At 40.7% G+C, this 13,962-nt stretch overlaps 1 protein-coding gene across 3 annotated transcripts; it reads left to right on the top strand.

Moving 5' to 3' along the window:
- Positions 1 to 473: 473 nt before the first annotated feature.
- RIT1 (Ras like without CAAX 1) lies at positions 474 to 8,867 on the top strand. Of its 3 annotated transcripts, none has more exons than XM_007171891.3 (6): positions 474 to 659; positions 1,175 to 1,319; positions 1,491 to 1,547; positions 4,610 to 4,683; positions 4,906 to 5,097; positions 6,168 to 8,867. In XM_007171891.3, the coding sequence occupies exons 2-6, from the start codon at positions 1,217 to 1,219 to the stop codon at positions 6,396 to 6,398; spliced, it is 657 nt and encodes a 218-aa protein (XP_007171953.2). In that variant the 5' UTR covers positions 474 to 659; positions 1,175 to 1,216; the 3' UTR covers positions 6,399 to 8,867. The 3 variants fall into 3 exon arrangements, with proteins under 3 accessions (XP_007171953.2, XP_007171952.2, XP_007171954.2); XM_007171890.3 differs by having other exon boundaries at positions 550 to 700; XM_007171892.2 differs by lacking the exon at positions 474 to 659 and adding an exon at positions 859 to 1,033.
- Positions 8,868 to 13,962: the final 5,095 nt, after the last annotated feature.

The following is a 13,962-nucleotide window of genomic DNA, read 5'->3' as shown; positions in this document are numbered from 1 at the left end:
TGAAAACTCTTGAATTATCATTTCCTGCCGGGGGGTAGTATCAATACATTTGTTAAAACCAAAAAACCCTAATTTTTAAATATCTTTCGTTTACATTTGTTTAAAATATGTGCAGAAATCTGATTAGTCTAACTGGAATGTTATCTTTGAGACCTGATTCTGTTTTTAAGAGCCCAAGTCATTGTCCTTGTCCCTTTGGGGATATTTGCTTTTTCTGCTGTTAAGCCTTAAACTTGATCTTGGTCCTGTTTTTTGGGAGGATTTGGTGGGTTCCTGTTTCCTGTTTCCACATTCATTTGGTCAAATTTTTTTTTTTTACTCTTCAACAGTACTGGGTAAGTTGTTATTCTAGAGGCCCCTTGTGTGTCGCTTATCACATACTTATTTGACTTTTGTGTTAATAATTGTTTTAACGCCTTTGTTTGTGGGCATGTCCTTAGTATGGTACTCTCCCAAGGCCCTTAGCGGTGAGTCGCGGAACGGGCTTTGAGGACCTGCAGGGGAGATGGCCCTCCCCGGGGGGGGCGGGGCCAGTTGCGGGCGTCACGGGGCAGCTCCGCCCCTCCCGCCGAGACGCGGGCGCTGGTGGCGCCATCTTTCCCGGCTACGGGAGGGGTCACAGGTCAGTGCCGATCTTCGCTGCGAGTGAGGAGGGCGAGGTGAGTGATCAAACCCGGCCGACGCCTTCAAGTCCCGACGGGTACGAGCAGCAGGAGTGGGTTGGCTCGTGAAACGGAAGGGTGGGGGGCCTGATGGCGGCCGGAGATGCAGCTGGGGGAGGGGAGCTGTCGAGGGGAATGGGGAGGGGGCGGAACCTCCGGGTACCGCTGGTGTGAGAGGACCCCTGCGGCCTAAGGGGCGGTGTTCCTTTGGTCCCCAAACCTCATCTTTCTCACTGGGCTCCTTCATGCTGTGCCAGTGCCCCAGTTTGAAAAGAAATTCAAAATTTCTTTGTCTCTTTATTCTTTCTGGAAAGTGTAATAATTCGGAAAACCTGTGATGTTTCATAGGAGTGAGCTGTTCCGGAGGGAAGGTGAGGATGTAGGGTTTCTTAGGGCCGCCAGAAAGGGAGCAGGAGTAATAGGTCAGAGTATGGGAAGGTAGGGCACTGGTTCTAGGACTGTCGTCACGGTGTCTCCATCCTGGTTGAAATGTTTTCTTCTTTTCTTGCTAGGTGCCTTTTCCTCGGGGCAGCCCAGGATTCTCCAAGAGGACAATGGATTCTGGAACTCGCCCAGTTGGTAGCTGTAGCAGCCCTGCAGGGCTGTCACGGGAATACAAACTAGTGATGCTGGGTGCTGGCGGTGTAGGGAAAAGCGGTAGGTGATGTTTTTCTTCCATTTTAAAAGAAGTTAGAATGAAAAATTCTTATAACAAATGCCCTCCACCCAAACCAACTGGGAGACTGGCTATTATGCAATATTGATACTTACAGTTCTTTCTGTGGGTGACCTTTGCGTGGATTTTAACTTTCCTTTCTTGTTTTAAAGCCATGACCATGCAGTTCATCAGCCACCGGTTTCCAGAAGATCATGATCCCACCATTGGTAAGTCAGATTATCACTTCGGTTTTCCAAATAAACCTCATAAAAGTGTCTTGATGTCAATTTTTTCAAACAATTTTAAACCATTTATATTTTGAGCCTTTTTTGGTGTCTAATTCAGATTTATTTAATAAGAATATCATAGCAGTTGGTAAGCAAATGGATTTTTTTTTTCCTAGCTTAACTGTATATGTATATCAGCCATCTTCGTCTGTCTTTTATTGAGCATTAGTGGGACACTTTCTTTGTTATATTTTTATGGTTGGTATATTGCATTGCCAGGTTAAGGGAAAAATTTAAAGGCCACTTAACGAAGCCTTTTGCTATTATTTTTTCTAAGGGTCTGACTTGAGACTGACTCTGTAACTATGAGTCAGCTGGTTTGAACTTCCACAGAAGGAAGCAGAAAAACAAGTAGAGCCAGCCTGCTGAACTCTTAACAACCCAGACATGCAGAGCCTGGACTTGTTCCACTAGAAGCCTTTCATTTACTTCCTTATACCTCAAGTTCATTACATAGCAAGGTCTTTCTTCATGTCTTTTCTAATCCTTAATGCTCTATTGTTAGTAAAACAGTGTTAGAGAGTAAAAAGTAATTTTGTTTTGCCTTTTTTTTTTTTATAAAACTGCTGTTCTATGTAAACACTAAGAATGTTACGATCATTCCTGAACCATAAGGAGGCAGGTTTGATTTTTAGGAGTTATATCCCAGGATAAAAGAAAAATGGTGATGGGGATAGAGGAGGGCACAGAATACCTGCCATATTACTTGTATTTTCAGGATGTGACACTTTGTCATGATCCTGGGTCTCTAGGAAGGATTTCCATTGGGTCAGTCCTCTGCTGCTCTTTTTTCCACAGAGCCAATGAGTGTTCTGTGCTAACCCATCTTTGGATGTGGTCATTTTATATAGTAGATGCTTCTGTGGCTTGGGGAAAATAGAAACAGTTCTTATTTTTTCATGTACTATATTAAGTTTAGAACGTTGTTCAGGAATTCACACTATGGTGGGAATTCTAGGAAAAAAATTAATTTAGGGCCTAGGATAATTTACTTAGAACTACAGAAATATCTTTTCCTGGGACTTCCCTGGTGGCCCAGTGGTTAAGACGCTGTGCTTCCACTGCAGGGGGCACACGGGTTCAATCTCTGGTCAGGGAACTAAGATCCCACGTGCCATGCAGCGCGGCCAAAAAAAAAAAGAAATATCTTTTCCTTTCTTCAAAGTAAAACCCGGGAATTCCCTGGTGATCCAGTGGTTAGGACTCAGTGCTCTCACTGCCAGGGGCCTGGGTTCAGTCCCTGGTCAGGGAACTAAGATCCCACAAGCCGCATGGCGTGGCCAAAATAAAAAAAATTTTTTTTAATAAAATGTAAAAAAATAGTAAAGTAAAACCCATATCCTTGTCCCCTGAAAAGTTACTTTTTTTAATCAGTTGATTTTTTTTCCCCCCAGTCAGCTGCTCTTCTGACAATATTATCTGATTTCAACAACAAATACTTTCATCTCTTGAGTTCCTGTTATGTGCCAAGCACTGTGTTAGGCCCTGGGGGTACAGTAATGAGCAAAAAGATATGGGGTCTGCTGTCATTGAGTTTACAGTTTAGTGCAATTTTGTTTCAGACTTTGGCTGCTAACTTTAAGAAGAAAAACTTTATATTGTAACCAGTACACATATAAGTATATGTTTGCACATATGTATATGTAATTAAAATATCATGAAACTATATTTACCTCACTAAGTGTGGTGCACTCTTGTATTTCCTCTTTCATTTTAGATTTCTGCTTGTTTATTTTAATGCTGGTCCCAACCCATTAAATTCATCCACAATTCGCAAATACTAACGGATCATGCGTGACTTGTAGTTTGAGAATCATTGATTTAGTAGGCTCTTCATTTTTGAGGAAGAGTCAGAAGCAGAGGTTCAAGAAAAAATGTTTGAAGGCAATACATAAGGATGTAAGCAGCAATTGTTTGAATGATGGAAATACTGAGTGAGGTTTTTCTCTTCTTTTTTACTTTGCTGTATTTTCCAAGGTTACCATAAGAATACATAAAGAAATGTGCTCTCATAAAGGAGAAATTATGACAATATGGATTCTTTAGAAAATAGTAAACTCTGGTTTTTGCTTTCTCTATAATATTAAAAATGAGGAAAACTATAGCATATGGTTAAGTACATAAAGCTTTTGAGTCAAGCAGCCCTTGGATTCAATTCTGGCTATATCATTAATGAACTTTGTAACATGGGGAATACATTTAATGTTTTAGAGTTTAATTTTCTTTACCTGTAAAATGGAGGTAATAATACCTACCTCACTGAATTATTGTCACTGTTTTTTTTTTTTTTTTTTTTTTTTTAAGGATTTTTCTTTTTTTTTATTTATTTTATTTATTTTATTTTTGGCTGTATTGGGTCTTCGGTTCGTGCGAGGGCTTTCTCCAGTTGCGGCAAGCGGGGGCCACTCTTCATCGCGGTGCGGGGACCGGTCTTCATCGCGGTGCGCGGGCCTTTCTCTATCGCGGCCCCTCCCGTCGCGGGGCACAGGCTCCAGACGCGCAGGCTCAGCAATTGTGGCTCACGGGCCCAGCTGCTCCGTGGCATGTGGGATCTTCCCAGACCAGGGCTCGAACCCGTGTCCCCTGCATTAGCAGGCAGATTCTCAACCACTGCGCCACCAGGGAAGCCCTATTGTCACTGTTGAATGAGCTAACATATATAAATCACTTAGTATAATGCCTGGCGTCTAATAACTATTTAGTAAATGGTAAAGTTACTTTTCTGGCCTAACATTTTTCAAAAAGACAATCTCTCAACTCTTTTAGAATTGTAGGTGAAGTCTAATAAGCTTTAGCTATGAATAAACTTATGTCATGGTTTATGTGGGAAAAAAGAAATCAGTTGAAGACCCAATTTACATATCTCAATGGAATTAGGAGCTTCCTGAGAACATTTGGGCACTTAAATGTGTAATCTACTTCTCCATAAGATGAATTGCAAAATAAGGTTACATATTCCTGCATTTATGGGTTTATAGTACCACCTTTCTTCCCTTCTGTAGAAGATGCTTATAAAATCCGGATCCGTATTGATGATGAGCCTGCCAATCTGGACATTTTGGATACGGCTGGACAGGTATTAAATCCCAAAATGCTATGAGTAAAGGCCTTTTTGTGCTAGTAAAGGGGAGGGGAAGACTTATGCAGAGAAGATCATTAGTTCATCTCTTTTAATTTTTCATGCACTCTGACTCAGGATAGCAGGTAACCAACATCTCTCTTTAATCTGAAATAAATAGCTAAAGTGTATATAGTTCCAGGTTGCATCAATACACTAATAATCCTTGTTTCCCTCTAGGCAGAGTTTACAGCCATGCGGGATCAGTATATGAGGGCAGGAGAAGGGTTTATCATCTGTTATTCTATCACCGATCGTCGAAGTTTTCATGAAGTTCGGGAGTTTAAACAGCTTATTTATCGAGTTCGACGTACTGATGATACCCCTGTGGTTCTTGTGGGAAATAAGTCTGACCTAAAGCAGCTAAGACAGGTGAGGATAGACTAGAAAATACTATGTGTAGTCTTGTGGGATTAGTCATTTGTGTTTCTCTGTTTATAAATTTCTTTGCCTTAAAAAGAAAATTTTAAATTAGCTTCTCCCTAGCCTGGAAAACTTCCCTATATCTACTAATGTGCTCCTATTTTGCGTAAAATCTGGATTTTAGGAATCAGTTTACAGGACAAAATCCACAGGATAATAATCAGATGACAAATAGAATACACATTAAGTGAAGGATCATGGGATTTTCATTTTCTAAAACCTCAGAAGTAAATCTCTTTATGTTGCAAAAAGAGAAACTTAGGCTTCAAGGTATACTTCCTGATGGTGAGGATTATGAGCCGTGGAAAGGGAGAATAAGAGAAATTGTAGAGGATTTTAGAATAAATGATACCCTTCAAGTTAGCAACAATATTTAAAATTTTGCTGTTTGGTATAGAGTTGAAGGAGTGGTGAAAGGGGCACATTTATCACTACCAGTGAAAGCAACGAATGGTACAAACTTTTTAGAAGTAGTTTGACAGTAGGTAAATTCATAATGCTTCTCAGTTAATTCCTGTTTGAAATAATCTATTCAGGGATTTATATATGAAATGTTCATTGCCAGGCTATTTATGGTAGCAAAAAATGAGAATAAGTCTAAATGTCCAAAAGTAGGAGAAATTATGGAATATCCATAATTGGATATATTGATTTCAGGTTCCTTATGGTTTTCAGTATTGTAGTTTAAATATACCTCTCTTTGCCTTGTGATTTACATTCTTGAAATGAAAAGTATGAAGAAAATTAAGATTGTATATTTGATATCTATAACTATTCCCTGTTCCAAAAGTTATCTTTAAAATAGACTAGAAATAGAATCACATAATTTGAAAGCAGAAGGAATTAAAAGTCATGTAATCCAGCCTCCCAACATTACAAATATCACTCTGCTCTGCTTGGACCTTTCCAGAGTTGAGGCGCTCTCTTCCTGTTAAGGTAACCCCTTCACTTTTTGGGGAAGTTGTGAATCTTTTCCGCTGTTAACCACTATAAATCTTCTCATGTTTACATTTTTAAAGGTCACCAAGGAAGAAGGATTGGCTTTGGCCCGAGAATTCAGCTGCCCCTTTTTTGAGACATCTGCTGCATACCGCTACTACATTGACGATGTATTCCATGCCCTTGTACGGGAGATACGTAGGAAAGAAAAGGAGGCAGTACTGGCCATGGAGAAAAAATCTAAACCCAAAAACAGTGTATGGAAGAGGCTAAAATCACCGTTCCGGAAGAAGAAAGATTCAGTAACTTGAAGGGAAGATGTGAAATGTTTATCTGTGAACTGCAGTGCTTAATCAGAGCAGTCCAGTAACCTGCATTAGTGAGCATGGTGCTTGTAATTTCTCCTGTTATGACCGTTATTTTAAAAATAACTGATGAAGGGGACATGCCCACTAGGAGTTTTCAATGACGTGGTATTTAAAATATTGTTTGTTAGCTAATTCTGGTTTTATTAACCCAGTGGAGCACTGTCTACTTTTAAATTGTCACATTAGAATTTGATTTACCAATGTTTTGGGTTCTGTTGCTGATATTAATTGATGTAAATTTTTTATACCCGGGGGAATACGCATACCATACGTGTTTGACTAAGCTCACAAAAGGAATTTTTTGCCATGCACTATTCTGCATTCTCTTTCAACTGCAATTTCCTGGGACTGTCCCAGGGAAGGACTTCAGTCTTTTCTGTTCATGCTGTGCTTCCTGGAGACAGAACAAAAATCATCGGGAAATCAGTTCTAAAGAGATTGGTGCTAAAGTTCAGCAAATAGCTGTGGAACTGACTCCTGTTGCAGATTATGGAGTGATGAGATTGGGGAAATCAGGCTGTATGTTTTTGCAGGAGCTTGGCTAGAAAAAGTTAGGATCAGAACAGTGCTCCTCAGAGGAGCCTGTCTTTCCTAAGAAGTACACATTTGACCTAAATGCACTGGGATGGATGAGAGCAAACAGAAACATATAAAATGTAATGAAGCTTTCTCCTACAGGGTTATTTTACTCTTCCTTTCAGGGTTTTGCCCTTTACCGTCAAAGGTAAACATTTTGGGAACCATTACTGGGTTACTAAACTGTTGTTTAATCTAAATCCTTGGTTGGGACAGCCATTGCCTTGTACAGGTTTATTTTTTCCCCAGAGATGCACACACCAATACATTTACATTAATTGCTTCCTAGTGCTTTCCCTTAGCTTCCCTGTGCTCTCTAGAAGAGCTAGGCCTGGCAGAATGTTTTTTAGGCCCTTCGTCAGACTGACTGCATTTTCCATACAGAAGAGACATCAGGAGTTAGTAAAATTGTATTTGTGCCTCCTTGACATAGACAATCACTAGACCCAGTGTTCTAAGAAAGCCTGTGGCATTTCTGTGTAATGAGCCAGTCTTGAAGCTTTAAAATTCCCATATGTTGAGTTTCTCATTGAAGATTTCTTTACAAGGACCTTGCTAAGTTCACCTCAGGGTTTTGCCTGAGCCTTGACAAAGCTTAGCCTAAGACAGTACCACTTTGATAACTGCGTAGTTGAGAAACTATCCTATCTTCTTGGGAAGAATCAGCTTTAAATATTGGTGGTGAGTTCTTTCTTTTAGAATCAGGATTATTTTGATACCTGAACTTGTTATGTGTGGAGATTAAGCACAAAAGTGCTAAGAGTAATGTAGCATATGTTGAACAGTAAATGTCACTGAAGCAGTGTTTGTGACCACTTTAAACTCTAAGATCATGACTTTGTGTAGCACCTCTTAAAAAGTGCACAGCTCAATTCACTGTTTTCCGTTTTTATTACAGTCAGGACAGGGTTGTTGTATTTTTCCTTCCAATCAATGGTATGTGTTCTAGGTTTAAAGGAAAGTGATGGTTGTAACTTTTTTAGCTGAGTAGTGATCCCTTTTGAAACTCCTGAAATGTTTTTGCTACCAAATAAATCATGGTTTATGGTACTCAAGCCATCCAAAACTGAAAGATGCAGAATTTGAATCTATGCAGGACAAAGGTCTTACAGGAACCATAGCACTTTGGAGAAGTGTGAAGTTAGAAAAGAAGTACAGTGCAATTCTATTTTAACAGTATTTCACCACATTTAAACTAGCTTAGAGCCTGTTAGGTTTAATGCCTTAGCTTCTCATTACTAATAACCTAGGGAATTGTTATTAGCATCAAGCAAGAAGTTGACAGTTATGTAATTATATCTATAAGACAGGAGGGAGTTTGTACTGTATATAAGAAAAATAACAAGTGGGTGTTTTTAAGACTATCACTGTCATATATTTGATCATTGGATTACTTAGCCCATCAGTTAGTATTGAGAATTCTATTCATGGTGCTAAATAGTTTGAGGGGTATAATATGTGTAAGTCATAGCTCTATTCTTAGTGATTGTATAGTGTAAATAATTTATAAGCTCTAAATAGTCAGCTTTATCTAATTTGAGGGCATTAAAATCAATTACTGCCTGGAACTTTGAGGAGAGAAAAATTCAGGGACAAGTTGAAAAGCACTGGAACTGTTCATGTCCATACCAGATTGGTAAGTTACAAAATTTGGAAGCTGGTGTCTAGAATTAACTGTTTAGAATTCCAAAAGAGATACATGTTTTAACTTTGTGATATATTAGCAAGAATTGGTCTACTGTAATGTTTGGGGAGGAGAGGGGAGAGAAAAGTTTTTCACTTATGCACTTGTATATGATGACAGTTTGTATGACACAATACAAAACTTTTAAACAACTTATTGGGCCTTTCCTTTACTTACCTATGTATGGGTAGAAATGTCTGGAATCGTTACACAAGTGTCATTTTAAGAAAAAACTTAGTACCTTGAGATTTTATATTCTGGAAAATATTGATTCAAAAAAATTTGAGTGCCCACCATATATAGAACACCTGTGTCAAGTGCTCAGGAGCATGCCACAGAATGCCCCTTTGTCCAGAGATTACCTCAGTGCTTGCCTAGGTCAAGGGGTGGGTGGGAGGTGGAGGTGCTGCCGTCCAACTGTGGAAGAGTCTCCCCCATGTGACAGTGAGCTGGGGTCCTGGCACTAGGCACCACCTGGCTCTGATTCCTGACCCTAAAGCACTGCCCACTGTCCTGGAGCCAGCAGATGGATGACACTTGGTATTTGGCCATGCCATTGGAGAACTTAGGTCGCAGAGTGAACTGCTGCTTCCAGGGCAGGTGCTGGAGAGACCCCACTGATAACCCAGCATCTCTGGGGAGAGGCGAAGGGACAAGGCAAAATTTTAAAAAAAGAGCCTACCTCTTTGGTGGGCAGATGGGAAAAACATGTTGAAAGTGGTAGTGCGTTTGCCCACCTGATCAAGGGTTAACTAAAGTTGTTTCAAGGATGTAAACTAAATGTGAGAGAATGAGGAATAATTTTTTATGTGAAGGTCGTTGCTTTTATCTCCACTACTCTAAATGGGCATCAGTGTTGGTAGAGAGGACTTAGTTTGGACATTAAGGGAATATATTTTTGTGTCCTCATGATTTAACATTTATTGAGTAGGTCAGTAACTGTCAGTGTGTCCACTATTAAAATGGCTAATGGAAGAGGAGCATTCCATGTTCTAATGTAACCTCTGTTAGGATAGACAGTGGAATTACAGTCAAAGTATTTATGGACACTTATGTGCACTAAGCACTGTTTGCTTTAAGAGCTGTGAGGGATTCAGAGGGCTGTAAAATATCCCTGCTCTGGATTAAATTTGCATATACAAAACAACTGGAGATCAATCTTAAAGTAACAGATTAGGTGCTTCAAAGTCAGAGTGTTACAAGGATTCAAAGAAGGAAGGTATTAACATAGCTCGGGCAGATCAGTGGAGCCGACTCTTTAAGAGTGAATGGGAGAGGAGGCAAAATTGAGGAGAGATTGAATTTGACCTGAATAGAATAATGAAGAGATACGATCAGAGATGTAATTTCTGAAATTCCTCATTCCCCGTATGTATTGCTTATTTTCTTTAAAAAAAAAAATTGCTTATACGAGTTTAGTACGCCATTGACAAATAATTGGCAGTGTTGCACTTTTTCCAAAGTCAGTCTTGAGAGGGGTGAGACAAATTTGAAGTCTTATTTTTAAAAGTCCTTGTTAACTTTGACAAACACTTGGCTTTAAAAGATGGCTTAGGGACTTCCCTGGTGGCGCAGTGGTTAAGAATCCTCCTGCCAAAAAAGAAAAAAAAAAGAATCCACCTGCCAGTGCAGGGGACACGGGTTCGAGCCCTGGTCCAGGAAGATCCCATATGCCGCAGAGCAACTAAGCCCGTGCGCCGCAACTACTGAGCCTGCGCTCTGGAGCCTGCCAGCCAGCGCCTAGAGCCCGTGCTCTGCAACAAGAGAAGCCACCACAGTGAGAAGCCTGCGCATCACAACTAGAGAGCTGTTTTGTTTTTTCTCATTTTCTCACTTTAACCTCTGGAGATTTTGATTTCATAGATTTCTGATAGGACCCGGGAATCTATATTAAAACAAAAACCTCCCAGGATTCTGATTGTAGCCATGCAGCCATTCTTGGATTAGGAATCACTGAGCTTGATGATGTCAAAGTGTCTTGGTAGATCATTGGAGGACTGTTTAAAGCAGTGATGAGTTGTAGTTAACAGATGTGGAAAATTGTGGCTCTATGTAGAATGGTGTGGGGATGGGGAGCAACTGGAAGTAAGCAACAAGAAGTCTGCTCTAGTAGTTCATGAGTAAGGGAACAAGGGCTTTGGCTGTAGGGACAGGCAAGAAATATAAATTCATACCTTGTTATGAAGGAAGCCATTGGATAGCACAAAGTGCTGTTAGGTCTTAATGTTTGGGATATTTTGAAATATATATATATATATATATAAATATATATATAAATATATATCAACTTTTTAAAATTAATTAATTATTTTTGGCTGCATTGGGTTTTCGTTGCAGCGAGCGGGAGCTACACTTTGTTGCAGTGCGCGGGCTTCTCATTGCGGTGGCTTCTCTTGTTGCCGAGCACAGGCTCTAGGCGCGCGGCCTTCAGTAGTTGTGGCTCGCGGGCTCTAGAGCGCAGGCTCAGTAGTTGTGGCGCACGGGCTTAGTTGCTCCGCGGCATGTGGGATCGTCCCGGACCAGGGCTCGAACCCGCATCCCCTGCATTGGCAGGTGGATTCTTAACCACTGCGCCACCAGGGAAGTCCCTCCAATCAACTTTTAAATATGGGTTGGCCTTGAGACAAAATTACTGAAATATTTTAGCTTTGTCTGATAGTCCTTGCTTTAAAAAAGAAGAAAAAAACATGATGAGCAGCTTTTGGTTCAGTGTGTACATTCCCCAGCACACATGATTATATCATGAAGTCACCCAGTTTTTTGAACAAAAGCTGCTGGGGTGGGGACATGTGTCATTTCCTGCCCTTCCCAGAGCTGGTTATTACTAGAGTTTATTACAGTTTGCTCTGAGCCAGGAGAAAATCTTTAGCTCCAGAAATATCCCCCACCAGATACTTTTCTTATTTTCCTTGCAGAGGAGTGTGTAGGTGAGAGAGTGGAGGCAGAGAAACTTATGGTTTATGTGAAGGTGAGTCTAACTATGTACTCAAATACGGTGCAATCGACATAAATCTCTGCTGGCCTGGAAGGCACGCATGCACATACAATTTAGTCAGAAATAACTTGCAAAGTCCCACCCAAAACACTGAGGCTATTCTTACTTTCATATCCTTAGACTCCTCAAGAGAGTATGTGGGTCTGGTTGCAGCTAATATACATTCACCGCCACCACCAAAAAAACAACTCTAGACCAAACTTCTTTTGAAACTCTGACTCAGAGTAAATAGGAAGAAGAGGCAAAGGCTTTTTCTGTTTGCTTTAGGTCTGCTTCCTAGACAGTATTTTGTTCACTGCCTGTCTGCCTTTATTTGACAAACCTTTACTGAGTGCCTACTGAATGCCGAGGCTTCGTGTTGGGTGTTGGGAATTCAGCAGTGAATGAAAACAAGCATACAGCTCTTGGAGTTTCAGTTCTGTTCTTTGGGTGCCTCTAATTCTAAAGTGCAAAATCTCCTGCGAGATTTGATCAAATCAGATGGTGGGAGAGTGAAAGGGGGTGGAGGACAAGCAGGAGTTTCAACTCCTTGGTAAACAATAATGTTTAAATGTTAACTTGGAAAAATGCCTGAGAAGAGGCTGATTTGGTGTGAGTGAATGTAAATCATGAAAATGTCCAGTTTCGTACAATAGCAGATGACCCTCTAAAACATTCTTGAGGACATTGGCATCAAGAGCATGAATACATTTAATTTGCATTAGTTCCCGTAGCCTCTGTTTGCATCTTTCTTTGAAGTCTCCACCAGTAGTTATGGTAGAAAAAAGAGGTTCTGGAGTCAGAGTGCACAGGGTGAATCTGAGCTGCATTGCTTGTAAGTGGTGGAACTTGGAACAAGTTGTTTAAACTCCTTGGACTTTTTTTTAAAAAAATACATTTATTTATTTATTTATTTTTGGCTGCGTTGGGTCTTTGTTGCTACACGTGGGCTTTCTCTAGTTGTGGCAAGCAGGGGCTATTCTTCGTTGTGGTGCGCAGGCTTCTCATTGCAGTGGCTTCTGTTGTTGCGGAGCACGGGCTCTAGGCACATGGGCTTCAGTAGCTGTGGCACACGGTGCCCAGTAGTTGTGGCTCGCAGGCTCAGTAGTTGTGGTGCACGGGCTTAGTTGCTCCACGGCATGAGGGATCTTCCCGGACCAGGGCTCAAACCCGTGTCCCCCATGTTGGCAGGTGGATTCTTAACCACTGCACCACCAGTGAAGTCCCACTCCTTGGACTTCAGTTTTCTCATCTGTTAAATGGGGATAATAATAGCACATATCCAGCAGGGTTGTTGGAAGGATTGAGTTTTAAATTTATAAAGTCCTTAAAATAGTGCCCAGCATTGATAAGCATTCAATCGTGTTAGCTATTTTTGCTATTACTATTAAAAAGAAAATGAGTCCCTCCTTACAGCTTGTCAGAGCTTTTCAATTAGATTGAGGTTTACCATGATGTTTGAGGTGAATTACCAGCTCCCCAGACTTGAACACGAGAGCAGCTAATGAATTCCCAGGCTCTTATCGATTCTTCTGTTAGCACATCTATTCCTGGGCCTGCTGAGCTTTAAGACCTCCTCCAGGAGTTTGTTCTTGAACGCCAAGCAGAGCTTTGAGCATTTATTAGAGGTGCTCAGAAGGTGTATTTGACCTAATATGCTTTTAGGCAATTGAGATACTCTCCAGCTTACTATCTTGTAAAAGTTATACTGAATGAGAATAAATTGTTCTCAGTTTTCTGAAAAATTATGCCCTATTGCTAAAACTTATGTTGTTCTTGAATTATTATTTAAAAAAATTTTTTTTTAATTTTGTTTATTATTTTATTTTGTATTTTATTTAATTTAAATTTATTTATTTATTTATTTTATTTATCTATTTTTGGCTGCGTTGGGTCTTCATTGCTGCATGAGGGCTTTCTCTAGTTGCAGCGAGCAGTGGCTACTCTTCGTTGCAGTGCGTGTGCTTCTCATTGCGGTGGCTTCTCTTGTTGCAGAGCAAGGGCTCTAGGTGCGTGGGCTTCGGTAGCTGTGGCACCCGGGCTTAGTTGCTCCTCGGCATGTGGGATCTTCCCAGACCAGGGCCCGAACCCATGTCCCCTGCATTGGCAGGCGGATTCTTAACCACTGCGCCACCAGGGAAGCCCTTGAATTATTTAAAGAAGACTTCAAGCACTAGGCTGTTTGTCTTTTCAAACCACAAGGTATGGGGGATGGATGAGATTGGTAGGTGAGGCACTTGGTAGGTTGGCAACTCTTCTCAGAGAGTTTGTTA

Source organism: Balaenoptera acutorostrata, chromosome 1 (genome assembly GCF_949987535.1).
Source record: "Balaenoptera acutorostrata chromosome 1, mBalAcu1.1, whole genome shotgun sequence".
NCBI classification, from domain to species: domain Eukaryota; kingdom Metazoa; phylum Chordata; class Mammalia; order Artiodactyla; family Balaenopteridae; genus Balaenoptera; species Balaenoptera acutorostrata.
This window is presented reverse-complemented; position numbering and strand designations above follow the sequence as displayed.